This window comes from Clupea harengus, chromosome 11 (assembly GCF_900700415.2).
Source record: "Clupea harengus chromosome 11, Ch_v2.0.2, whole genome shotgun sequence".
Lineage (NCBI taxonomy): Eukaryota > Metazoa > Chordata > Actinopteri > Clupeiformes > Clupeidae > Clupea > Clupea harengus.
In genome coordinates, this window is record NC_045162.1 from 18,957,704 (window position 1) to 18,983,626 (window position 25,923).

General features: G+C 42.4%; 1 protein-coding gene across 1 annotated transcript; it reads right to left on the bottom strand.

The window, feature by feature from the left end:
- Window positions 1-19,838: 19,838 nt before the first annotated feature.
- LOC105896176 (potassium voltage-gated channel subfamily S member 2) lies at window positions 19,839-23,379 on the bottom strand. The gene is made up of 2 exons (XM_012822909.3): window positions 22,503-23,379; window positions 19,839-22,161 (listed from the first exon to the last, which is right to left on the bottom strand). The coding sequence occupies exon 2, from the start codon at window positions 22,116-22,118 to the stop codon at window positions 20,685-20,687; it is 1,434 nt and encodes a 477-aa protein (XP_012678363.1). The 5' UTR covers window positions 22,119-22,161; window positions 22,503-23,379; the 3' UTR covers window positions 19,839-20,684.
- Between the last annotated feature and the right edge of the window lie 2,544 nt (window positions 23,380-25,923).

Below are 25,923 nucleotides of genomic sequence, written 5' to 3' on the forward strand. Positions count from 1 at the left end.
TGAAAAGACCCATTAGGACTATAATGACCATTAAATCTCTTTGTGTCAAAACAACTAGTCGATTTCCCCGTCAGTAGAATGGCAGCGCACATCTCCGAATCAATCAGGGAGGTCTCCATGGACTCGACAGTGATCAGCTCCTCCTTTAGGAGCCTATCAGTCCAACAGAGGCCTTGTCTGCAGCCTCATAGGTGCACAGACGTGGGAGAAATTAATCACACATAAACACAAAACTTTCCACACAATCACAGACATGTTTTCCTGCAACCATCTGCTTTTGCGCATGGTACGGTAAGACATAGATTTTAGATAGATTATTTTGTTTTGCCTCTAGCATTGTTGTGGCAGAGAGTTAAGTGGTATTCTGTTAGATTCCCTCTCATTCTCTCTCCCTCACAAAAACACACACACACACACACACACACACATACACACACACACACACACACCCTGCATCTAATTTGTAGGCTGTAACCAAATTCCATTATATCGTCTAGCATCACGCTGCTTACAAATATTAACACAAAAGTCAATGTAGGTAGTCAAATAATTACCCAGCATATCCCACAGACAGATGGCAACTCGGCTCCTGCCTAGAACTCTCCATGTTTGCAGAGGGGTTTACTTGGTATTGTTATAGTGAGGATATTTGCCTGAGGATGTTATTTCTGGCTGCAGAAGCATAAATGCAGAGTGGAGGTGGCAGTTGGGGGTGGGGGTGGAGGTGGGGTGGGGGCGAGAAATTGCCTATCTGCTGCTGATGAGATGCATCTCGCTTTATTGCTAGTGTGACCAGATGCAAATGGCCCAAATGTGGGATGAGTAGTAAGTTTGTGTGGGACATGTTACCCAACACGACAACACACAAAGTTAAACTTTAATATAATGTCTAACTGAATAAGAAGCATTTGTATTCTGCATTTTGGCTCGTAAACAGCCGTACATCACAGCCTCTTTCAGCCATTGAATACAAGCCAGGCTTTTAGAAAAGCTTGGCTATGTGGCATTTGTATGAGCCAGGTTGCTGCTTTTGACGTAGTTTCCACTTTGTTTAATAGCACTATGCAGGAACAGCAGAAGCAGCTCATGTGCAGGGCAGGTTAAAAAACGTATCCATGCATTATTATTGCTGACAAAATCTAAAGGACCAATGACAATGCGAGAAATTATCTCAGTATGCAGAATGCGGGACAAAGGGTAAAAATGCAGTGCAGTACAACACAAATGCCTACTTATCACCTGCAAATGAATAACTGCGATCTGCATGCATCTCAACTGCCTCCACTTTTATGCCGACAGAGGAAGAGGAAATGTAAATTTCGAGTGGGAAGACCACGGAATTCAGGCTCGCTAAAATGTAATAGACCTGAGTTTGAGTCTCTCGCATCTTTAATTGCTTTGCTCTGCCTCCGACAGTAATAGAACGTGCCCCGAGGCTCCCTGAAGGTGCTGGGAGCGGAGGTGAATAGAGACTTCTGACTCGCCGAAGGAGAGAGACAAACAAGGGGATGACCAACAGTAAAATGAAAACAAGATAAATGAGAGCTGTCTGGAGCAGCTCGTAGACACCTGGACTTGTTTGCCCAGAGCTGCAGGACGGCTTTATTGGGTAATATCAGTGCAAGCATCTGCCCTGAAACTCCCTCCAGTTTCAATGCCATGCCATCACAATGACAAATACTGCCCAGCGGTCTGGACAGATGACGGATAGGTAGCATCAATATTTGTTTCTTTCAGTCTTTCTTTCTTTCGTTCCTGTCTTCCTTTCTCTCTGGTATCTCTCTTTTCCCATCTTTTCCTTTCTCTCTCTCCCTCCCTTTGGCTGACTGACATTCTTTCTCACTCTTTCTCTCTCACATTTTGTCAGCCATTCCCTGTCTGTGTACATCTCTTTCTCTGTGGACCCCAAAGGGCAGGTGTACTCCTGTGCGTGTTTGTGTGTCACAAGAATCACAGGGGCGTTTTACTATCTTCTTTCACATTTGAAAAGGTTTTTCACCTATGATATAGTCTAGGTCAAGGTTAGGTTTGTTGCCATATTGATAATGGTGTCAAACTGATTAAATGACGTGCCTCACTGAAGCCGCGGATATTCTTTCTCAGAGTTTTCTAAGTTGGAGCTATGTCTTCAAGTGGCGTTCTAGTGCAGTTTTCAGAATTTGAAATATCTGAGCTCCGAGTGGTTTAGAATGTGACATTATAGGTGATGCTGTGTTAAGTCACGCCTCTGGTTCCGCAGTGCTTCCAGATTGCTATGTAAAAGTACCCACTGGGGCATCATTATGCCGCCTCTGTTTGGTTCAGTATAAGTGCGAGAAGGCGGCATAATGAGGGGTCTTCTTAACGTGATTATTGCAGAGTTTCTGTATAAAAGAAGAGTTCTAACAGCTTCCTCATCCGGAGGCTGAACTTGTGCATGCAAACAGACACAGTGCACATGCACATGCACACAAACAGAGACACTCAATTGCACAGCTCAAATGCACAAACACACACACATACCGACTAACATACATATGCACACACCAAAACATATGACAAGGCAAGGGTATGGGTGTACCAACATTGTATGTCAGTGGTACTTAGAAATCCAATATGCTAGCGGTACCACAGCATGTAATTCTGAATCATCAATATCGTTCACCTTTCCCTCTTGGAGAGATAAACGAGCCTAGTATCTATTGTGTTGTTTGTCAGCTGGGTGATGCTGTCTTCATGAGGTACATATGCTCTCTCTCTTCCTTCACATTGGTGGTGGTAGTGGTGGTGCGCGTGTGTGTGTGTTTGTGTTTATGTTTGTGTCTGTCTCTGCAAGCTGATCTTAATGCAAACTGGATGAGCCCCAAGGGAACGATCAGATTACTTCCTGTTAAGTCGGATGTTTGGTGTTTGCTTATTCAACATCCGGAGTGTAATTTCATGTAAGCTTACCACACAGGCATCCATGGTGTCCTCTTTATCTTCTTTGTTTTTCTTGTATGATTTCTCTTGCTTTCTCTCACTCTCTCACCTTCTACCTCCCTTTGTGTGAGGCTATTGATTTTGTTAAATGTTGGCCTTCCATGTGAGGCATTACAAGAATTCCACAAGCAGTCTTTTCCGTTGTCGTCTTTACTTCATTCCCCTCTCTCTTCCTTTCTCTCTTTCTATCGCTCTCCCTCTCTTTCTCTCTCTCCCCCTCTCTTTCTCAATTCAAAAGAGATTTATGAGCATGACCATGACACAGTAGAGTATTACTACAGCATGGTAGTTACCTCCGCCAAGGAGGTGATGTTTTCGTTACTGTTTGTTGGTTTGTTTGTCAGCAGGATTACGCAAAAACTACCAGGCATATTTTCATGAAACTTGGTGGAGGGGCGTTCCATGGGCCAAGGAGGAACGTTTTGGAGTGGATAAAGTGATTTTCTTTCACGATATAGGGCCTTGACGGGGGGTTTGCCCTCTCTGAGTGCCCTTCTAGTTTGCTGTAGGAGGTGTATATAGACTCAAATGTGCCAATGGGAAAGATAAACAAGCAATGAAACAAACCGGAACATTGTGTGAAGTTTCCGTTTTCCATTTTCTCTCAGCAAATGAAATTACCTTCAGGGATTTGTTGTAGAGGTTGTCCCTGGCAAAAGGTGAGATATTGCACAACAAGTTTCTCTCTCGCTCTGTCTCTGTGTGTGTATCTCTCTCTCTCTCTCTCTCTGTCTGTATGTGTGTCTGTCTGTCTCTCTCTCGCTCTCAGTCTGTATGTGTGTGTCTGTGTCTGTCTCTCTGTCTCTCTGATATCTACTGCTATCTCTTTGAAAGCTCACTAATAGCTTCATTTGAGTGCTGTGGGGTGTCCGAGCTGTGTCGTGATGTCTAAAGAAAGTTGCCATCTCTATAGACAGTAAACATTATCTCTAGCCCTGCTGTCCACACATACACACACACACACACACACATACACACATACACACACACACAAACACACGCACACACACACCTCCCTGACACCGACTAGGCTTCCACACCTAGCGTAGGTGTGAGGAGGTAGTCTTTTGTCTAACTTGAGTAATTACTGTTGCGTGAAGACGAATCCCCATGGAAGAGGCCGGCACCCTGTGGAGAACACAGACAGCTGGTGGCTTGGAAAGGCAATTATCATCCAGCGGCCTGGCAAATGCCTTCCTTTAAAAAATAAAAACCACAACGGTGCTCAAATGGTGAAAAAACAAAACACATTCTGAAGGTTTTTATGTGATTGGTTCTGTTCTTTGGAGAGCAAGAGACAGAGAGAGAGGGAGGGAAAGCTTGCGCAGAACTGTGTTGTGTCCTGGCAAGCAGTGCACGCTTTTGCTTCAGCAGATTTTTGTGCCCTGAAAATTTTGATTTAAGCCATGTCCAGGTAAACCGACATCTGCTTCACACACACACACACACACACACACACACACACACACACACACACACACACACACACACACACACACACACACACACACACACACACACACACACACACACACACACACACACACACAGGTTTTTATCTCTCATGCCCTTTAATGTCCCCTGGCAAACCTTCCCAACCGTGTGCCATCAGCACTCCTGCAGGATGTGAAAATTGGAAGCATTCCTCCAAAGACTCTCCCCCGCATTCCCCGAGAGAGGGTGTGCTGTGACTCACGTCTGTGTGATTACAGAAAAAAAATCCTCACGGATCTCCCCGCTTGCCTGGTCCCCAGTGACTCCCACTAAAAGCCTCAGTCTTGTCTCCCTCTTGTCTCCCTACCCTCTCCCCAGATGACCTTATCTGCGGGCTGGCACCTGCTTTTCAGATCTCTGAGTTTGCACAACACAGGATGGATAAAAAAAGAAAAAGTGATTCCAGCCGTCTCTGTGAGGAAACGCCTTGTTGTCAGTGTATGTTTTTTTTACCTCGTATGCCTGTTTGGGATTACGCTTCAGGGCTTATTGGAAGAGTGCGTGGAGCCCGGCAACGGGGCGCGGGGCAGCCGTTAAACATTCCATTTAGTTGGCACTGCTCCCACGGGGGGGTAATTTAAGGGCACCGCTAACAGGATGTCAAAACACTCATGGCCTCCTAATGTGTGAGATGGCAAATGAAAGCAAACCATCAGCAGAAGTGTTGAACAGCTTTAAGTGCAGTAAAGTATGATTGCAGTGTCAGATGCCCCTCAGGTGTGGACATAATCGGTACTAAGGATAGATAGCCCAGAGAACAGATCACATCAGATTATTTCAGTTTCCGTCTGCATAGTGCTGCAGAGATGGTGGTGTTGGATAGAACTGCTTTCCGGGGAAGACAGATGCGGAATGTCTATCAAGGGAGTACCTGAGATGAGCAGTGTGTCTTTGTGACGTGTGTTTTGTGTCGTCAGACCAGCGAGAGTAGCCTACAGTAGCAGATGTAACTCATCAGCCATTTGCGGCAGCGGATTATCGTTCAGTGGTTGAATTTACTATTGAGTTTATATTTATGTGGTAGGTATTGATAGGTAGAAGTAAGAACATGACCTTTTCTTTTGATGGATGGAAAAAGTTGTTAAATTATTCTCTCCTTCAGAGAAAAAAAATATTATTTTGCTGTCAGTCAATCAATTCCGAACTACTCATCACAATGTTGGGAGTAAAATGAAACAGTCACAGTAAAGAAATATAGCGCACTGTTTTCAACCATCATGCATGGAGGCACTGTTTTCAACCATTATGCATGGAGGCACTGTTTTCTTCTTCTCAGCATTAATATCACAGTCATCAGCTTTCAACTCAGACTGCCAATGAATAATTACTGACCAACGACAATGATCAGTAGCAATGTGGTTCATATTTATTTCCATTTGGGTTTTGTAGGTGATTTTTTTTTTACATTTTAAAGGGATTTATTTGCTGGCGAGCAGTAATATGTTTTGTGTCTGTATGTGTGAAATGGTACCTCTCACATTTAGGCCCATTTAGATTGGTGTTATAATGATCTGTGTATGTCATCAGCATGGTGAGAATTGTAAGTGGTCTTGCTCTAGGGCTTCCTTCTTTCCTCTATTTTCAAAATGTCATACTCGGTGAGACACAAACACACACTTCATCAGAATAGCATGTTTCTGTCTTTCTCCATTATGTTTGGAGGACACAGTCGGATGATCATTATAAAAATGTCATACTCAGTGATACACACAAACACATATAGGGGCCTTCATCAGAATAGCATGTTTCTGTCTTTATCCATTATGTTTGGAGGACACGATCGGATAATCATAAACACCGCTGGTTGCCATGGTGACAGTCTAAAACAGTCTAAAACGCTCCCTGGTTAAGATGCTTCGGGAAGAGCATATACCTCTGTCGGCCGGCTGGTTTCTAGTGCCAGCCAGGTGCCAGTGTGGACAGCTCACCAAGATGTGCCAAAGGTTTACCTGACCCTCAGCCCAAGACTGCGTATATCTTTCTGTTTTTGCCTCCATCACTCAAGGCCGATTCTTCATCTGCCTCTGTCTGTCTGGAACTCTCACCATCTGTCTCTCCCGACACTCTGTCCATCCCCAGTGCTTGTTTATGATGTGTTCTCCAGACTAATATAGTATCAACGTAGAAGGAAGGGAGAAAACAAATAGTCTGTGTGGAGAGAAAAAAACAACAACATTGTAGTCTGGCGCAGAGGATGCATTGATTTTTATTGTGTCTGTCATTGACAGTGTCAAAAGGTATTGAGCAGTGACTTTCCCTGCAGATTAAATATCGCATCTCTCCTGTCCTGTGTGTCAGGTGGAGAAATCGGTCCAGTTTGGCAGCCAAGGAATCCTCTGCAAAGCTGCTGTGAGTTCAGGTAGTCACGCACACAGGGCTCAGCCCAGATTAGAGGGACGTCCTCTGCTGGGCAGGGCAACAGTGAGGGACATCGGAGGACAGGAGACCAGTGGTGCACCTGGTCTATTTAGACAAGCTAGTTAAGGTGTGCACATTCATCCCATGTTGGGAGTTGGACACAGTTAAAGGTAAACCGGGAAAAAAAAGAACCAATTCTGTTCATACAGAAGATGTTCCATTCCTTGTGCTAGTAGGTGGTTGTAGGCTATGCGTGTATAGCTATCAGGTAACCGGCCAGCTCTTTCAATGTCACATTCACTTATGTCTAGTTATAGCTTATGTTCCAAGAACAATAAACATGCAACATTTTCACCCTTCAGGTCTTCGTCAGGGAAACCTCATTCAAGTAGTATTTCCCTTCCACATCCTTTGTTTTTTATTTTCAGCTACTTTGAAGCCACAGTAAAGTAGCAAAGCTAAAGCTCTCTGCTCTCTGCTTTTTGTATCAGTAGAGTCAGGCAGTGTTGAAGTAGCCTGCTGACCTGTTGGAATGCCTTCCAGATAATGGCTTTCCCTTTCACACTGTTCATTCAAACATAACAAAAGGTGCTGAGTTCATATGAACCACGCAACATTCGATCTGCGCGAGTCTAGAGTCAAGGTAATATGAAATTATAGAAGCACATATCGCCATAGGTTGACAGCTACCACATAATACACACTATGGACACCAAACCTCTGCTTATTCATAACAAAGAGAGATTCCTCAACACTAAGCAAATGGAAATATCAACCAAAATAAAGATAAAGTGTGTCCTAGAACATTGACAGGAATTCCCTTGAATCTTGCTGTGCTCTGAGTATGAATCTTGTCACAGATTCCAGAAATGTGAATCTCTGAAAGACATAGATGACTTTCCCATTTCCACAGTGCGCAGTAGCAAAGTCCTTTCCGTCATTCAAACGCCTTATTTATTCAGTGCACACCAAGTCACTGCGCGTGAGCACCGACAACCCATCAGTCTTCATTCATCCCATGAGGCATTGCAGGGACCGCGCCCGCGTGTTCACCAGAGTCACGCATCAGGGCTCCCCCGTGCCGATAATTGAGTGACAGAAGCTGGTCTGGAGAGTGGAGTAAAGGGCACAGTGTTCTCCAGGTCTTCTGTGGGCCTGACTGAGGTTACAGTGTCACCAGATCAATCATCAATCAACCAATTTATTTATTTGATCAAGAGAGACAGTGTACATTCATGAACAATAAAATGTAAATGCACCCAATTATAGCCAAAAGGCTAGTTTCTATTGGCAGTCCCCCTACCAGTGTGAAAAAAGGCTATACAACCTAAAAAAAAGGCATTAACGTATATATAGATAAAGAGAAAGAGAGAGGGAGAAAGAGAGAGAGAGAGGAGTGCAGGCTCTTAATCGGAGAGATTGAAGACAGATATTGTTACTTCTACTCCTGCTCCTACCCCTTACCCTGCTCAGCCACGCTATCTCTGTGGCTCCAGCAGATAAAAGGTAAATAAACGTATCGATGAAGAGGTGGGATAATGTTGCTTTCATTTAATTATGTGTGTTTGCTCAGATTTGTTTTTGAGCAATCAATAAAATCTTGTGGCCATTTCAAACCGATGATATGTAAAGTGCATTAGGACATTAGTGTGATTGGAGTCTGATATTGGTCTCGCCCAGTGTGCAGCATGGGACACTAAACTCCTTCAGCATCACTCTCGACTTTGGCTTCCTTCAATCCTAATTCTCACATCAGTATACACCTTTTCCATTTCCAGTGTGTTATATTTTACAGTGGGGAAAATAAGTATTTGAACCCCTGCCGATTTCGCAAGTTTCGTCACTTGCAAAGAAATGTGTGATCTATAATTGTAATAGTAGGTGTATTTTAATAGTGAGAAACAGAATATGAACAAAAAAATCCATTTGCATTTGAAGCAGAAAATAAGTATTTGAACCCCTAGCAAAACATGACTTAGTACTTGGTGGAATAACCCTTGTTGGCAAGCACAGACGTCAGACTTTTCAAGTAGTTGGTCACCAGGTTTAAACACATCTCAGGAGGGATTTTGGTCCACTCCTCTTTGCAGATCCTCTCCAAATCCTTAAGGTTGCGTTTTCAATGGGAGGGAATGAGGGAATGAGGTTCAAGCCCAATATTCCACGTTACATGGCCCCATCCATAGTCCCCTCGATGCAGTGGAGTCGTCCTGTACCCTTGGCAGAGAAACAGCCCCAAAGCATAATGTTTCCACCTCCATGCTTGACGGTGGGGATGGTGTTCTTGGGGTCATATTCAGCATTTTTCCCCCTCCAAACACGGCAAGTCGAGTTGATGCCAAAGAGCTTGATTTTGGTCTCATCTGACCACATCCTGTCTCCCAATCCTCCTTAGAATCATTCAAGTGTTCATTGGCAAACTTCAGACGGCCCTGTACATGTGCTTCCTTGAGCAGGGGGACCTTGTGAGTGCTGCAGTATTTCAAACCATTACGGCGTAGTGTGTGTAGTTGGTTTTCTTGGTGCCTGTGGTCCCAGCTGCCTTGAGATCATTCACAAGGTCCCCCTGTGTAGTTCTGGGGTTATTCTGCACCTTTCGGATGATCACCGATACCGCACGAGGGGATATCTTGCATGGAGCCCCAGACCTAGAGCGATTTACAGTTGTTTGGTGTTGCTTCCATTTACGAATAATCGCACCAATAGTTGTCTGCTTCTCACCAAGCTGCTTGCCGATGGTTTTGTAACCCATTCCAGCCTTGTGCAGGTCTACAATCTTATCTCTGACGTCCTTGGTCAACTCTTTGGTCTTGCCCATGGTGGTGAGGTTGAAGGTGTGAAGTATGATTCTTTGGACAGGTTTTTTTTAAACTCGTCACCAGTTGAGATCAGGTGTACCTTGTTAGGCCTAATGAGGACTAATCTGTGTGCTTCTTGGGCACATAACTGGTCATTGGGAGCCAGAATTCTTGCTGTTTGCTTGGGGGTTTAAATACTTATTTTCTACATCAAATACAAATAAAGTCATAAATGTTATAAAATACAGTTTTCTGGATTTGTTTGTTGATATTCTATTTCTCATTGTTAAAATACACCTACCATTACAATTATAGATCACACATTTCTTTGCAAGTGGCCAAACTTACGAAATCGGCAGGGGTTAAAATACTTATTTTCCCCACTGTATATGAACATACTGTATGAATGTGGAGTTTGTTATGGCTTTGATGCTCAGATCATGTGTTGAAGCTTCAGACTCAGGCTACACTGTACAGAAGGTTCTTTTAATGGAGGGATGTTTCCACCTCTTCTCGGCTTCTGCTGTTGTGCACTCAAACTCAAACAGAGTCAATCAGACTAATGCTACAATGTGTAAAAGGAGACAAGGGGAAATTGAGGGCACATTGAGGAGTTCAGCATGCCTTGTTTTGTAGGCAGGATTGCATATAAGAAGAAGTGAACGCTTTTCTGGTTAGAGTTTGGTGCATACTATTATTCTTCAGAGGTGCTGGAATAATGTGAAAGAAAGCGGTCTTTGCCTTTGCACTAATTAATTTAACAACAGACACTTTTATCCAGCAAGGCTTATAGTACAAATAACATACATTTCACCTTTTGCCTATAGGATTCCAACCATTGACATTTATGGTAGAGTGTGCTCTACCAGTTGAGCTGCCAAGATATTTCTGCAGCTATCAAAGCATAGATTTGCAATCTCTTTGATGCAGACGTATTCTATGTCAAATATTGAGGCTTTCTCGTTTAAGTTAGGTGGAGGTTTGTTGCAAAGCTTATGGAAATTTTATTGAATTCACGTTTTTCTGTTAGCTTTTATTACCACTGGCAGCTAATTATCTATGTGAGTGTGTGCCTGGAGACTCTTATGTCCAACCCCTCTGCTGTCAGTAGGAAAGTAGAGAGTTTTAAGCCTGGAGAGCAGCAAAGTGGACTTTCCAACACCTTTTAGCAAATTATGTTATGAAGCAGTTAAATCATTCATTTGAAGGCAGAAAACCTGAGTACATTTAAACATTAAAACCACCTCACTAACATGATATGCAATATAACCATGCGAATAATGCATTTAAAAAAAAAATGTAATGCCTGTTTTATGCATGTAAGATCAGGACCGTTGGCTGGTTCATTAACATTGTTGTCTCAATAATTAGTGAACAACTGGTAACTGTAGAAACCCTTCTTTGAGCTTAGTCTTGGCACTCCTTATGTGCCCTAATTGCCTGCAGTGACATTTCTGTCTGACATTAAATGCTCTTAATCATTAATCTTTTGTTCACAAACAGCAAAAGAACTAGTTACTGAAACATTTGTGCTGTTCAGATGAGTGCAGCCATACCCTGATCCTTCTTTTATTCACACGATCTGAACATAGTTGTCTTAAACCTCTGGGGAGATACACATGGAGCACATGAAACGTACAGTAAAGGCTAATTAGTACAAAAGGAAGTGCAAAGACAATTTCCACGTTTCAGTTGCAAATTTTCCAGGTCAAGTGTTTTATTTCTGGCAAATGAAGTGTGAAAAGGAGCCTATTTAAAATGCAAAAGTATACATATAGATGTCTCTGCATTACAAAACCCAGTGTGAAGGAGAGAAGCATCTTAACATATGATGTGTAGGTGTTAATTGGTCCTACACAGAGTATCCGTCTTGGTGGATTAATGAAACGCGAGTCTTCTCACCCCACTCGTCGGTATGTATGGATTATACGGGATCACATTCAGTGGGTGTTAGCAGGCGCGGCGAAGGGAAAAAAAATGGCTGGAGTGAGACACGTTCATCTCACATTATCTCGACAGGATGCTGTTAGCAGATGGTGTAATAACAGCAAGCTCCCTCCAAGTAACAGAAAAACCGCCAACGCCAATTGGCCACGGATGCGAATGAGGACACATAAAAGATCTCAGTCACTTTTGTTGTTTACTCAACTTTCATTTCTGACACAAACTCAAAAAGTAATCTAATCATTTGGATCTTCCTTATTTTGTGGTATTAAATATGTCATCCCTCCCTATCTACACCACAGTGCCCTTTGCACTAAACGTGGCTAATTTGTCCTCCAACTTGTTCTGTCCCACTATTTTGCCTCAATCATTTTCTGCACGCAGTGTTAGTTGCCAAAAAAGAGGTGCATGGGAGAACTAGCTCATTTTTCATCTGGATAATGATTACATCTAAACTCTCCTTCCACAAATGTGTGTGACCTTTCTGTCCTGTTGCAAGGGCTGCTGGGATACGGCTGTCGAGCTGTATGCCCGCACCGATAACAGCTTTGGCTTTCAGATATTTATTCAGTGGAGGGATCCAGGCGAGCCTAAGGAGCACTGCTGAAGTGCTGATTGTGACTTGAAACTGAGGTAGACTTCAAGTACACAGTCTATTCTCTTACCACATACATTGGCAAGAGAGGTAGTTAATAACAGATATTCTCTGTGCAGAAATGGGGTCTTGGTAAATTAACATGTTATACCTGCACTGTAAACCCAAACAGTTCTACTAACTTATTAAAATGATGTATTCATTACTTAAAACCTGGTATTTAGTTGACCCAACTTTAAATGTATTAGTTTTCTGAGCAAGTGAAGACGTTTTAATTGTATTGGAATGTATTTGTTTGAGTAAACATTGCCTGATAACTCATATTTTTTTTAGTTTCATTCAAACGTGACGTCTGACGTCATCAACGTCGTTGCAGGACTAGTTCAGAACAGAATCAGAGATCTTGTGATGAGAGACAGAGACAGCAGACTTAATAATTGTATAGTATCAGTTAGACTTCTATAAGCATGTTCCTCCTGTAGAAGAGGAGTCGACCAACTTTGTAGGGTGACCATATTTGAGTTTGTGAAAAAGAGGACACTTCGTCGCGGGGAGGGGCGTGGTAGTGTGTAGCATACAGATGACCCCGCGACGGAATTTTGACACCTTTTCCACATGCAGATGTCATGTGCTGTTGTAAACAATGCAACTAGTGGAAGCGGCACGGTGCTCAGTGTTGCCAGATTTGGAAATGGTGAAGTATCGTATTAAATGCTCAAAATGATCGTCTTTGGAGGATAATTATCGTGAATCTGGCAAGACTGAGAGGCCGGTCGACCAATGACAGTTCTCGCTACAGTCAGAGCTTGTGCTAGAAGGTGGAACGTAAGGGAGATACCCTTTCCTAAACTTGTAAGGGCGTAAAAACTAGTTTGTGAAGGACCCAGAGAAACACAAATATCCGACGAGGCAAAATCCCGGACGATTTTGCAATCACTGCCGGACGCATGTCCGGGTAAAAGAGGACGTCTGGTCACCCCACCAAAGCAGATATTTTAGTAATCCTGTCGCTGCTAAGCGTCCTTATCTGGTAAGTAAACAGTGTTTTTTAGGTGTTTGTTGCGACAAAATTGCGGGAGCAAGTGAAATTGCGATAAGAAGTGGCTAATTTCCCTCTTTGTAATTATTATTGAGTAATCACGTTTTGGCTGTCAAGTAGCAAGTTCAGTTGCACGACTGTTGGCGCTGGCGGCTAGGAAGCTAAAGAGCTAAAGAGCTAGTTAGTGGGTTATTTCCCCCCAAATATGTTCATGTGCAAAGTAAACAACAATCAATTGTTTATGTTGAAAACAACTCATGTTCTACAGAAACACCATATAATTCATATCAGCATGCTAAGGTTATATGTAACTTTTTAGCAGCTAGCTAGCTTCTATGTGTTTTAATGGATCTGATGGATAAAAGTGTTAGCAGCAAGCTAACAATAATGGTCGAGAACTTCAGTTAAGACCTACAATATTCTTTTTGCCCTGACAGCATTCGTGTTGCATATAAACAACAAACCGATTTGATGTAGACATATAAGAAGACGAGTCAACCAAAGGAGATATTTTTTGTGTACAGGCATCACGGACTGGCACGACAGCAGAGGTGCTACGGGTGATCCTTGAGGCTTATGACCTTCAGGTATGTCTAGGTGATCACATTTTGTTTGTCACTGAAACTTTAATATTAGTTGATACTATGTATTATTAATTGCCAGTTTTTTTGTAAGTGTTTCCATTGAAACTCTCCTGGTAATTGTATTGATGGTGTTTTGCAGGAGGAGTAGGAGCCAGATTTTGATGATGCTCCTGTTGCTCTCCTTACATCGGGCCCCGACCCCTTCAGCTGCGAGAACATCTTTGAATTGGGTGCAGAGGATTTCTGAGGCATTTATGTTGTTGTTTGGCCTGACATATGCTTTCAATTTAGAATATCCCAAAAAACTCACGCACACCTTCTCATACAGAACCTTTTTATGTGTCTGGAAGACAACAAAACCTCTGAAACCGTCCTTACTCACCTTAAAAAATTATTTGTTGAAATAAACGATTTGTTGTTGACTTGTTAACTTTGTAACACTGTTCTTTAAAGCTTTAATGTAATCTTTTATTTTGTCAGTTGTTTTACAAGAAATATAAATGATGTGATACCTCTTAAGTTTTTCTCATCTCACTCTTTTTAATAGAAATCTTACATAGATTTGAATGTTTCTTGTAGAGTAACTTTCAGTTTAAAGTCAGTTTGTAAACACAACCAGAAAATCAGTATATGTGGTCAATAATTGAAAATAAGTAGTGCTCAATTAAAAAAAGTTAGCTATTTAAGTATTACCTACTCAAGCGGAGTTAAAAAAAAGTATTATTTACTCAGAATAATTAAGTTGAACTCTGAGTTGAACTATTAAGTGCACTGAACTTGATTTTTAAGGCTTAAAACTTAATTTTATTTTGTGTTGTTGAGTGAAAATAATTTAGTACATAGAGGTTAAAAGATTTAAGTATAAAAATATTTGAATATAAGTTCAGAGAACTTAAAAATTATGAAAACGATAACAAAATAAATCAGTATAGCCGATGTATCATTTTTAAGTTAAGTTTACTTAAAAATAATAATATATGTGCTCAAATTTTATTATGTAATCGGTTACATCAAAAGTTTTAAGTACTCTGAACTTGTTCAGGTTTACAGTGTGCAGTGACTGTGATGAGTGATGTTGCCGGATAAAAAATGCTATGGAAGGTTCAGGCCATGTCAGAATGACAGTGACAATGACAGACTCTACTGTTAAGCCTAATGTCATAGACCTACACAGCCATGATGGCTTGGCCATGATCATATCGTTCAATATTGTTATTATTACGTGTGGGTGACACATTGATACACAGATTCACACACACACAGAGAGACACACTTGAAAATAAGCATACTTGTAAATGCATATGAAATCTAAAATAGAATCGTAATAACATACTACAATTTGGGCACAATCAGCAGCGGTGGGTAGTAGCGTGTTACGTTTACTCCAGTACATGTACTATTCAGATCCTCCACTTCACTACGAATACAGCAATGTAAAAATACTAAAGTATTAGCAGCACAATGTAGTTAAAGTATTAAAGTAAATTACTGCTTTGGTCCCTCTGACTGATATATTATTACATATAACATCATTAAATTATTAATACTGAAGAATCAGTGTGTGAGCAGCATATTACTGTTGTAGCTGCTGGAGGTGGAGCTAGTTTGAACCACTTTACTACTACTACAGCTTTATATACAGGGACAGCAAATAAATCTGAGGGGTCGTGAGTTGGGCTAGGAAAGTGGAAATCACTAACAAAACATTGGTTGAGTGGAAATTGGTGTAAACATGGGCTGCATGGGGATGTGCAAATCGTAGCACTTTCCAGATATATGGGAAATACCTTTTACAAATAAAGCTGCACACTATATTTGGTAGCCTAATATGACCAGATATTTAGTCATTTGGGGGCCTAAGGCGAGGTCAAGAGTGGAGTCCTCCTCAACACGTGTACAGGGGCGCAACTACACATATATTGAGGGGTACTGATGCAACTACACATATATTGAGGGGTACTGATGCAACTACACATATATTAAGGGGTACTGATGCAACTACACATATATTAAGGGGTACTGATGCAAGTTACCTTGTTACCTTTGGCAGTTTTGCTAGCAATGTTCTGCTTTCCTCCCGCTTCCTCCTTTGTTCAGGACCGCTGGGGTTGCTTCGCTTCATTTATCAACAGTCTGTACACAACGCTGAGCTGTTGGCTGCTGTCTTCCTGAATCATTTTCACAGATGTTCAGGAAGATCATGGGATAGTCCAATGGGGGGCTGATACTCTTATGAATTATACATTCAGACACCATATGGACATAATTAATTAGCGAAGAGTAAACAAATTAGGGGTTTTATGGGGCTCTTAGTAGTTTGGGACAGTTTCTTACCTTGGCTTAACGCCGGTATGTCCACCTCTGAATACAACATTATGTTGAGAGCTAGCTAGTAGAGTGAGGCTAACGTTAAGTTACTGTTAAAGTTAACCATAGTTTGCTATTTATTTAAAGTAACTTACTGATGGCATTAGAATGATGTTATTGCCACACTTTCACGGTAGGGCCTTTGGTATTGTGGTACATATAAATGTATAACGTATAGAATACTGGATTTCCCTTGATATTAGTTACTATAACTAGATAACATGATGTTAGTTCGCTCATTCTTCATTGGTCTGATGAGTCGCTTATGTCACTTTGGTGAGGCTATATATCGATGATAGGCCTACAAGATTAGGTTTTATAGGCCAGCCTGCAACTTATTCTTTTTATATTCGGTGGAATGTGATTTAGTACTTGAGTGTGCAGATGGCTATGTTAAGTTGTGTTTAGTAGACAAGCATTTTGTTTTATTTTGGGCATAACCCCACATTTGAATGTAATACATGTGCTTGACAGGTGTAATAAACATCATCATATGAAGTTACTCACTACCTGAGTCATTTGATGAGACCCATTTTTACTAATACTCATTATTTTGATGGATACTTTTACTTCTACTTGAGTCATTATTATCATAAAGTAGCAATACTTGTACTTGAGAACAGCTTTTGCTTACTCTACCCACCTCTGACAATCAGACCACACAGTAGTGCTGTGTGCACAGCATAAGCCACAATTCCCCATCCGTGTGTGCCAGCCTCATGTCTGTAGGTAGATAGCAACCATAGTCTTATATTAGCCCACATTGCTCTGACAAGCCATGTGATGTAGGCTGAAGCTGCATGTGGCTGCCGATGTTTTAGCAACAATACAGCCCATGTGCTGTTGAGGCAAGTGATGTGGATGCTGGAAAATTAATTTAAATACATTTCAGGGCGTGCAATTTTTGCCATGTCCTTGACATTTCAAATGGGGTTCTGACATGAAAATCTGTCTGAACATGTCTTTGACTGTGTGTGTGTGTGTGTGTTTGTGTGTGTGTCTGTGTCTGATTTCAGATGAAAAACATGAGCTACAATGAGCCGCATTTGTGCCTGAAGGCCCTGGACCCCCTGATGGAGTGCCAGATCGGAGAACTGAGGCTGTGCTACACCACCAAACACCAACCCGTCCTGGACACCGTGGACGCTAAGAAGAGCCGGCAGCAAAACTTCTGATGCGCGAAACAAGCCCTTCGTGTACCACCGGACCAACTGCAGGCTTCTGTGCCTGGAGAAAGAAAGGCCTTCCCTGTTTCACGGTAAGCAGACCTATCAGCACTACTGAGCCTGGCCTCCTTTATCTCTTCTCTATAGTTGTGTTCACCAGCCCAAAGCACATGTGGTCTATGGAGACTCAGGCTACACTGTACAGGAGGTTCTTTTAATGGAGGGATGTTCCCACCTCTTCACAGCTTCTGCTGTTGTGCACTCAAACAGAGTCAAACAAACTAATGCTACAGTGTGTAGAAGAAGACAAGGAGGACAATAGGGGCACATTGACAAGTTCTGCATGCCTTGTTATAGCAGCACTGTGCCGTTCACATCAGAGGAACTCTTAAGTTATTCCCTGATGTACCAAGTGTATGCATACACCCAAGAGTGTTTGTTGTGGCTTGCTGCTCAGATCATGTGTTGACGCCCAAGCCCTTTCACCCCTCAAAGAGTCTCAGGCAGGAGACATGCATGAATATTCTGAGGCGATAAATTACACGTCACCAACCGTTAACGTGTGCAAAGTGCTGAGGTTTGATGTGTCTGTGCCTCTCTATGCTTAAGTTACAAGCATTGACAGGGAAAGGCAAGATTGCATATTAGAAGAAGTGAATGTTTTTCTGGTTAGAGCTTGGTGAATACTTTTACTCTTCAGAGGTGCTGGAATAATGTGAAAGAAAGTGGTCTTACTTTACATTTGCATTAATTCATTTAACAACAGACACTTTTATCCAACAAGGATAAGGAATGGAGAGAAGGAGAGGAATGTTACTCCCAAAATATTGTTGTTTGATTGTTTTATTTAAATCATGTAATCATGAGCACCTTGGTGATGACCTGTTAAGTTGTGGGTCAAAACGTAAATATTCCATGTTTTATTTAATTTAGAATAAAATGTAGATCTTAATTCATGGCCATTAGTATTCACACAGAACGCAACTACTTAAGAAAATGTCCACAAATTACCAAACAAATAATCACATGGTTTAACAATTCTGTAGACGCAGCGCTGGTTTGCAGGGAAGCATTTGATGTGGGCTTTGTGTTTAGATGTATTCAGATGTATTCATGTACCCACTTCTGCTTCACTGCCTTATGCAAATGCTGTGGACATGTTTATTATGAAAGACTTTTATTTGTTATGAACTACTCTCTAGTTGCCTGGAAATGAACTAATAAAAGGTAATATCACAGTTCCCCCAAGGAGGTAGCCTGCCTTTTGATGGGGTTTGGAAGCAAACAGAAAAATAGAGAAATAGTGTTCTTAATTGGTCTCCTAAGGATTATAAGATTAAATCATATCTGCATTGGTGCAAGCAAGCATTGATATAAATGCTGATGATTTCAGGGTTCCTCAGGAGAACTTAGTGAAAACCTTCTATGAGGTCATAATTAATGTCACTTTAAATGTACAGTATTAGTTTCTTATGGTTGTTCTGCATTTGCTGTGCTGTTTGCATGGACTTGGACCATCCATTCATAAAATGTCATTTCAAGTGGACTTAAAATTGTTCAAACACAATTTGACAAAACGGCTCCAAATACAGTTAATTCTACTGCAGATAGAAAACTATAATAAATCCCATGTTGAAAATGGTTCAATTCAGACCACACAACCTTTTGAAGACATATCTATAACAAACTGAACAAGGTTTTGTAGCAACCCTAAGGGACAACAAATGTGGTTGTACTGGGTGCCAGTCTTATACTCTCATTCCCTGAACTCTGCACATGCTGGAGTGTGCTGTGTGCGGATTTCGCAGACAGTTGGCCTGTGTCACTTGCATAGTGTGCATGTTGATTTGTCCCAGACAAGATCAGGATCTGGATCCAGTCTGCTGCTATCTGTGTAACCTTTTAGTTAGACCGTAAGGGCTTAAGCCCCTGACAGCAGGAATCCACCTCTCTAATACTGGGGCCAATCAAAAACTGACCTGACGAGGGAAAATGTCTCACATACACACCATGTAGGCTACGTACTTCAGTCAATAAAAATCACATAGTCCAAATATTAGCGAACCATTAGGAGTCAAACTAGAATAATAAATTGTTTTCAATCCTATAAAGTCCAAGAAATGTGTGTGACTACTTTTGAGGGGTGTCCCTGCAGTTTAAAGAAAAAGCTGATATGTCCCAGACGAGACAAATCTGGAGATCAGGAGCAGGGTCTGGATTCAGTCTGCTTCTATCTGTGTGACATTTCCTAAGCATTACAGAGGCAATGCGAAGACTGTGAGCTAGTTGTATAATCTCCTCATAAGAGCAGATATCTAAAGGCTAATAGATCATACACACATCACATGTCTAGCAGGAGGAGCTGCATTGTTAATGATTGACATTCACTGTCCAGTTTTACTCTCAAAAACAGCAGGGTTACACAGCAATGATGATTTCAAGGATCTGTTCATTGTTTTAAAGCCTTCGGGGGGAAACCGTTCACACTATGATATCTCAATGTCTCAGAGATGGAATAAAAAACTTTAATAGTAACAGTAAGGGGTTTGGTTTCTATGCCAAAGACCATTTATTCAGGCAAGCCAGTAGCAGTGATGCTGCAGTGTGACATGACAAGCAATTAGTGAAGTAGTCACCACAGGCATAATCCTCTTTGCATACTCACCTTCAATAATGTCCAACCACAATCACTGGACAAATGGACGACTTGTGAATGTCACATACATAACAGTCCAATAGACAAGAGTTCAAGGTTTTCTAAAAATGAACATTGTTATTTTGACTCATCAGTTATTCAAATAGAATTTAGCAGATCTATATTGACACAAAAATAGGCAAAGTTATTCAGATACATAAGAGTTTCACAAAGAAACAGAACAGGTCTACAAAAAGGAGTACATACAAATGTGTACCTTTATTGACATAATATCTTGCCTAAACAGTATCTAATTAAGTCTACTACAAGTCGGTAACAACTATTTCACATTTAAACTGTTTGGACGTCTGGGTAGGATATGTGTTAAAGTGTCATATAAGACGAGTCACGAGATTTAAAGCACATTTATAGGACAGCTCAGGCCACTATGTTTTTCCCCTAATACCACCCTCACAGGATTCTCGCCTTCCATGCTACAGGTTTCTTTGAAAAGACTTCTAATCAGGAAACACATCGAGACGCACTTGATTTTACAGACACGGAAAACACTGGTTGTATAGTTTAAAGCACATCAGTGTAACTTTCGTGATGGTCACCGATTTTTTTCGCGTAGCCGATGGAAGTTATAGGTTTTCATGCAGTGTTGTGTCAGTATGCGTGTAGCGTTTAAGCAGTTTCAGTTCCTTCGAACAACTTCTCCTATGCAAAGCCTAGGGTATAAGTCAGTGGAGTGACTCCGTAAGACTGTGCTCACTCGGTGAGCTCCGGCTCATGTTTGACAGGCTTGCCATCAGGGATTTCACCTTGTGTGCGTAATAATTTCTCAGGTTGACAGAGGGAACTTCTTTAATGTCCTCGTCAAAGTCGCAGCTCCTCATTGCAACCTCCAGTTGTTTCTGTCTCTTGTAGAAAAGAGAGAATTTGTTGAATATGAGCGTGATCGGAAGCACGACGACCAGAATGCCTGCAAGGATGCAGGCCGATGCGGTGAGCTTGCCGGCTACGGAGACAGGCACGACGTCACCATATCCCACGGTCGTCATGCTCACCGTCGCCCACCACCAGCACGCGGGAATGGTGGTGAGGTCATCATTGTCCTCCTTCTCAACGGTGTAAGCCATCACCGAGAAAAAAGACACCCCCACTGCGAGGTACAACAGCAGGAGACCAACCTCTTTGTAACTGTTCTTAAGAGTGGCACCCAGAGAGCGCAGCCCGGTGGAATGGCGCGCGAGCTTCAGAATGCGGAAAATCCTCATCAGCCTCAGCACCTGAGCCACGCGTCCCAGGTTGGCCAGAGCCGGGCTGCTCTCAGCCACCAGGTTGATGACAAGCGTGAGGTAAAAAGGCAAAATGGACACGAGATCAATCAGATTCAGCGGGTGCTTAAAGAACTGTATAAGATCTGGAGCCACGGCAATCCTGGCGAGAAGCTCAAACGTGAACCACCCAATTCCAAAGAGCTCCACAATCTCAAAGCGAGGATCTTCCAGAGGCTGCCCGTCACTATCAAGTAAAACAAACTCAGCCATACTGTTCATACACATGGTGACAATGGATCCCAACACTACAAGTATGGAAAACACGCTGATGATTCGACTGGGAATGGAGTACCCAGGGTTGTCTAGCATCAGCCAGAGTCTCCGCCTAACACTCCCTAATGGCTGCTTGTCAAACTTAGTGGCATCATTGTAGAATTCTAAAATCTCGTCAAAGGAGGATGCAGTGCTCCCCTCTTCGCTCTTGTCATCCCATTCGTTACGGTTTGGTTCCATTATACGGCAGTGATATGCGTTGCTGCAACAGGAGTCAATGAAGAACTCGTTGATGCCCCAGTATTCTATTTCTTGACTGAATGAAAAAATACAGAGTTCTGCCATAACATGTAACCGCCCAGTGTTGTAGAAATTCAAAACATATGGGAAAAGCGCCGGGTTTCTGTCGAAGTAAAACTCTTTATCGGCGTCATCATAGTCATCGCACAATTCCAGAATTGCATCTTTTGACTGGCATCGAAGCAAACGTGCCAGTCGCGTCTCTGGGAACCGTGACAGCATATTGGACAGGAGACGTTTTTTGAACCCTCCAACGTTAATACGTATGACATTTTCCTCAATGTTTGCCCCGCTCAGGTCCTCGAGACTCTGGCCAGTCATGTCTGGAGGGTGATGCGGTCACTTGTGGCGTAGGTAACAGGTCCTACAAAGCACGCACAAAATACATATTTTACAGGACAGGTAAACATATGAGTTTCGACGTTGTCCCTGAGATCACAAACATAATCTAATTTCAGCTTTTAGCAAATGCCGATATTAACCATCGAAAATACACTGAATATGTTTATCAACAAAGTTAAAAACACGTCTCTATAATATTTGTTTGCTCATTTATGTCGTTCAAAGTTAACCAAATCGACCACGAATCAGATTAAACCATTATCGCCTTTCATATAACACCTGTAGTCGATATGTTAAGTCAAATACTGGCAAAGTAGAGGAGGTCAAATATACATCAGTAGGAGAAAACAGTAGCCTACTTACAGGAAGCAATGTCAGTTTCAAGGTTTCCTTGTTTTCTGCCAAATTGCACTCGAAACTCCATGGACGATAATGCTGAAAATCCTACAGACAAGTTGAGGCTACAGAAATGTCTCACAGTGCCTCCAGTTTGTAGTAAGTGAGGTGCTTCAATGTCTGGCATGCATTGTCTCCTGAAAGACGGGGTTCCCGCCCGGCATCCACCGCGTTGTTTTCGTCAGATGTTAAGAGCGGTTCATTGAGCCCATTCCCTCGTGATTGGCATAATGTAACCTCACAGTTATTGAAAGGCATTTTACAGTGTCACGTTCTCCTCGGCTGTCCTCGGTGGAGGGACTCCCTCGCATACCATGCGCTGTCTGTTGCTGCGCAGCAACACGTAGGCTGACCGCTTCCCCCCAGAATGGTTTTAACACCTCCGTGGTACTGAAAGGGACAGCTCCGGAGTCACGAATACCTCTGAAGGAGAGCGCGCTCGCGCATAGACAGACACACACACCCGCGCAGAAAGAAATACAATTCCTATTCAACATTCGCGATAGTCTGGTAGATATAACGGATGTCTTTCAGACAAAATACTGAGATACGCCATTTCCTGTTACTATAGATAGTGGTTTAATAAATTAACACGATATTAGTTTACTCGACGGGGTGATTTCTCTATTCACTAAAACGCTCAAGAGTGAAATAATCTCTTATTTCCACATCACTGCAGGAGGGAAATTATACCTTAAAGACGATGCTATCTACTCACTAGCGTCTAATGAGGTTGCTTGCCCATACCATTTCACTAAAATAGAAGGCTGTAGAATTTAGCTGTTCTGGGCCAACCTTCTGAGTTTGTCTGTGCTCCCCTGTTTGAATGTAGCTACTATAAATATCTTAGAGTGTGATTTTAAAATAAAATCAGAGGGTGAAGATTCTTCACATTCAGAAGCAGGCTTTGAACAGAAATTAATTACGTCTTTTTACTCGGCTGACATCACTATGTTCAAATCATGGTAGTCATTCTGTGTGCCTGGCCCCTCCTGAGCCAAATAGCTCCATGTGGGGAACACAGCCCGTGCAATTCTAGCGTGTCTTCTGTAGAAGTGTGCATGATGCTGTAGGCTTCCAGGACTTTCTCTGAAGCTTCATAGGACACAGACAGGCCGATGAGTGCGTGGCTGTCTACTGTAGTTTACGAGTCTTCGGAGGTTTTAAATCTGGGTCACTTTACATGCTGCTCGCTCTTGGCAGGCGTTGCCAATGTGTTTCAAACGCGCATCAGACTCCCATCTTCTGAGGGATTCTTTGCGTGTGTTGACACGTTGAAATGCGGCTATAAATGCCAAAAGGTTTTGTTGGGATATTGCCAGCGGAAAAAAACACGTCTTGTCTTTTTTCCCCTGTTAATACCAAGTGAAACACTTATGTCGATACAACGACGTGATGTCATAGCTCACTAATATCCATGCTAGAATTGACAGCAGCGAATGCTTCAGTGCTTTGCATGTGTTTGGCGGTATGCCTTGATTTTATTCACCGGCTAAATGCAAAATGGCAATATAAGCCTAAGTAAGACTGATGTACGAGTTTCAATTTGTAACGATTCCTTCCATTCCAGATCCATTTCTGTTTCAGCATATGGCTAATGCAATAGACCCGCCTTTCACCGAATGGCCCTGTTAAAGTTCTTGACTTCTTGACAGACCGGTAATATTTCCTGCCCCTATCATCCTGCTGTGGAGTTATGTTAATATTACTTTTTCTGTCCATGTTTGGTATATAGTGAGACAGCAATCTTCATATTTTATCACGCCTGCAGGGCACGTTCATTTCCTCAGCAGGGCGCGTAGGAGTCAGACTCTGGACTATATACACATATCTACTCTCGCAGAGCCTCTCTCTCGTTCCCTCCTTCCTCTCACGTTCCACACTCTGTCTATTTCCAAGAAAAGCTACGAGATTACTTGATGAAGGTCAAGAATGAGTTCGTCGCCATTGGTTATGATGATCATCCACATATGACCCCCGCTGTTTGGGAGATTTTTTTAACCGTTAGGCCTATGTGATCAGGCTAGCGTGATGATTGATGCTGTCAATAAAGCCAGCCATATGTTCTGCTCTGAATGCATGCCAAGACCTCAGGACCTGTGGAGTAAATCAGTCAAATGAGATGGAAACTGATTTATTCAGGCCGTAAAAGAAAACTGTTAAGGCTAAGCCATGATACACACACGTCTGAGAAATGAAGCTGCTCTTATACCTCTGCGCACCGGTGCCATAAATTGCCATCTTGTCAGTTTGATGCTGATGTCTGCATTTAAGTCTAGAAGTAGACTATTGATTGACCAAAAGTCATTCGCCTTTTTTGTTTTGTTTAAGATGCAGGCATACTAATTAAATAAAAAATGCCGAATTTCCCTTTTCATTAACCACACAGAACACGTCATTGATGAGTACCTATACTATGATATGAATACAAATGGTCTACATTTCCAACGGTGTGCGTGTGTGCGCACGCCACGTGTATGTATGAGAGAGAGAGAGAGAGAGAGAGAGAGAGAGAGTGTGTGTGTGTGTGTGTGTGTCTGTCTGTCTGTGCAGGGGTGCACTGGGAAAGAATTGCGGCCCTTGGCTTGGTTGCTAGCACCGAGGACCAGTAATGAGGCAGATAGGGCTAGTAGACATTTACATTTAAATGTTGTTTTGATAGTCCACCGGCACAGGTGCTAGATTCGTCGCTGTAGCCTATGCCCGATGGCCAGTACACCACTGTGTGTGTTTGTGTGTGTGTGTCTGTTCCGGCGACGGACCATAACTCTCCGTTATCCACCGTGCGCCTCAGAATGAGCTGGATTTTACATTTGAAAGGAAGCGACAGAACATCTGTGCGGGTAATTGATTTACCTGAACTGACCAGCGCAGTCACTCAACCATCTATTTGCCTAAGAAAGACCAAGCCGCGCAACGAAACAAGCACAGCTTAATCACCTTCGAATAAAGAGCAGGTGCACCGTAGCCTACACATGCGGTCTGTGAAGCACGTGAATTAGATCAAAAGCTTTTGCTCGTTCCGCTAACGCAGCTGCCTGCCCGCTTCTCTAATGGACAATAGACTTGGGTTTGAGCATGGGAATAATTGCGGTATTAAACGTTGGCTAAGCGTCGACACAGCACAATGAAACATGAAGACATGGCAATGCATCGTCCTAGCCAATGTGCGTATGAGCATGAAACACTACAGGGTGCAGCCATGTGTCTCACTGACCTAAGAAGCTTAAAGCGACGCAGTGTAAGCTACAGGTACCGTCCACTAGATGGAGACTCTAAATGACATTGAAGTTGGTGGAGTGGACGATGTGTTGGCTAGTAGAAGACCAACAAATTGACCAGCAGAGTTCACAATGTTTCATTGCATTATTACTATGCAGTCCTGTTG

Bases quoted from the DNA above. Each gene is read 5' to 3' on its own strand.
- LOC105896176 (XM_012822909.3), bottom strand. From the start codon at position 22,118: ATGACTGGCCAGAGTCTCGAGGACCTGAGCGGGGCAAACATTGAGGAA.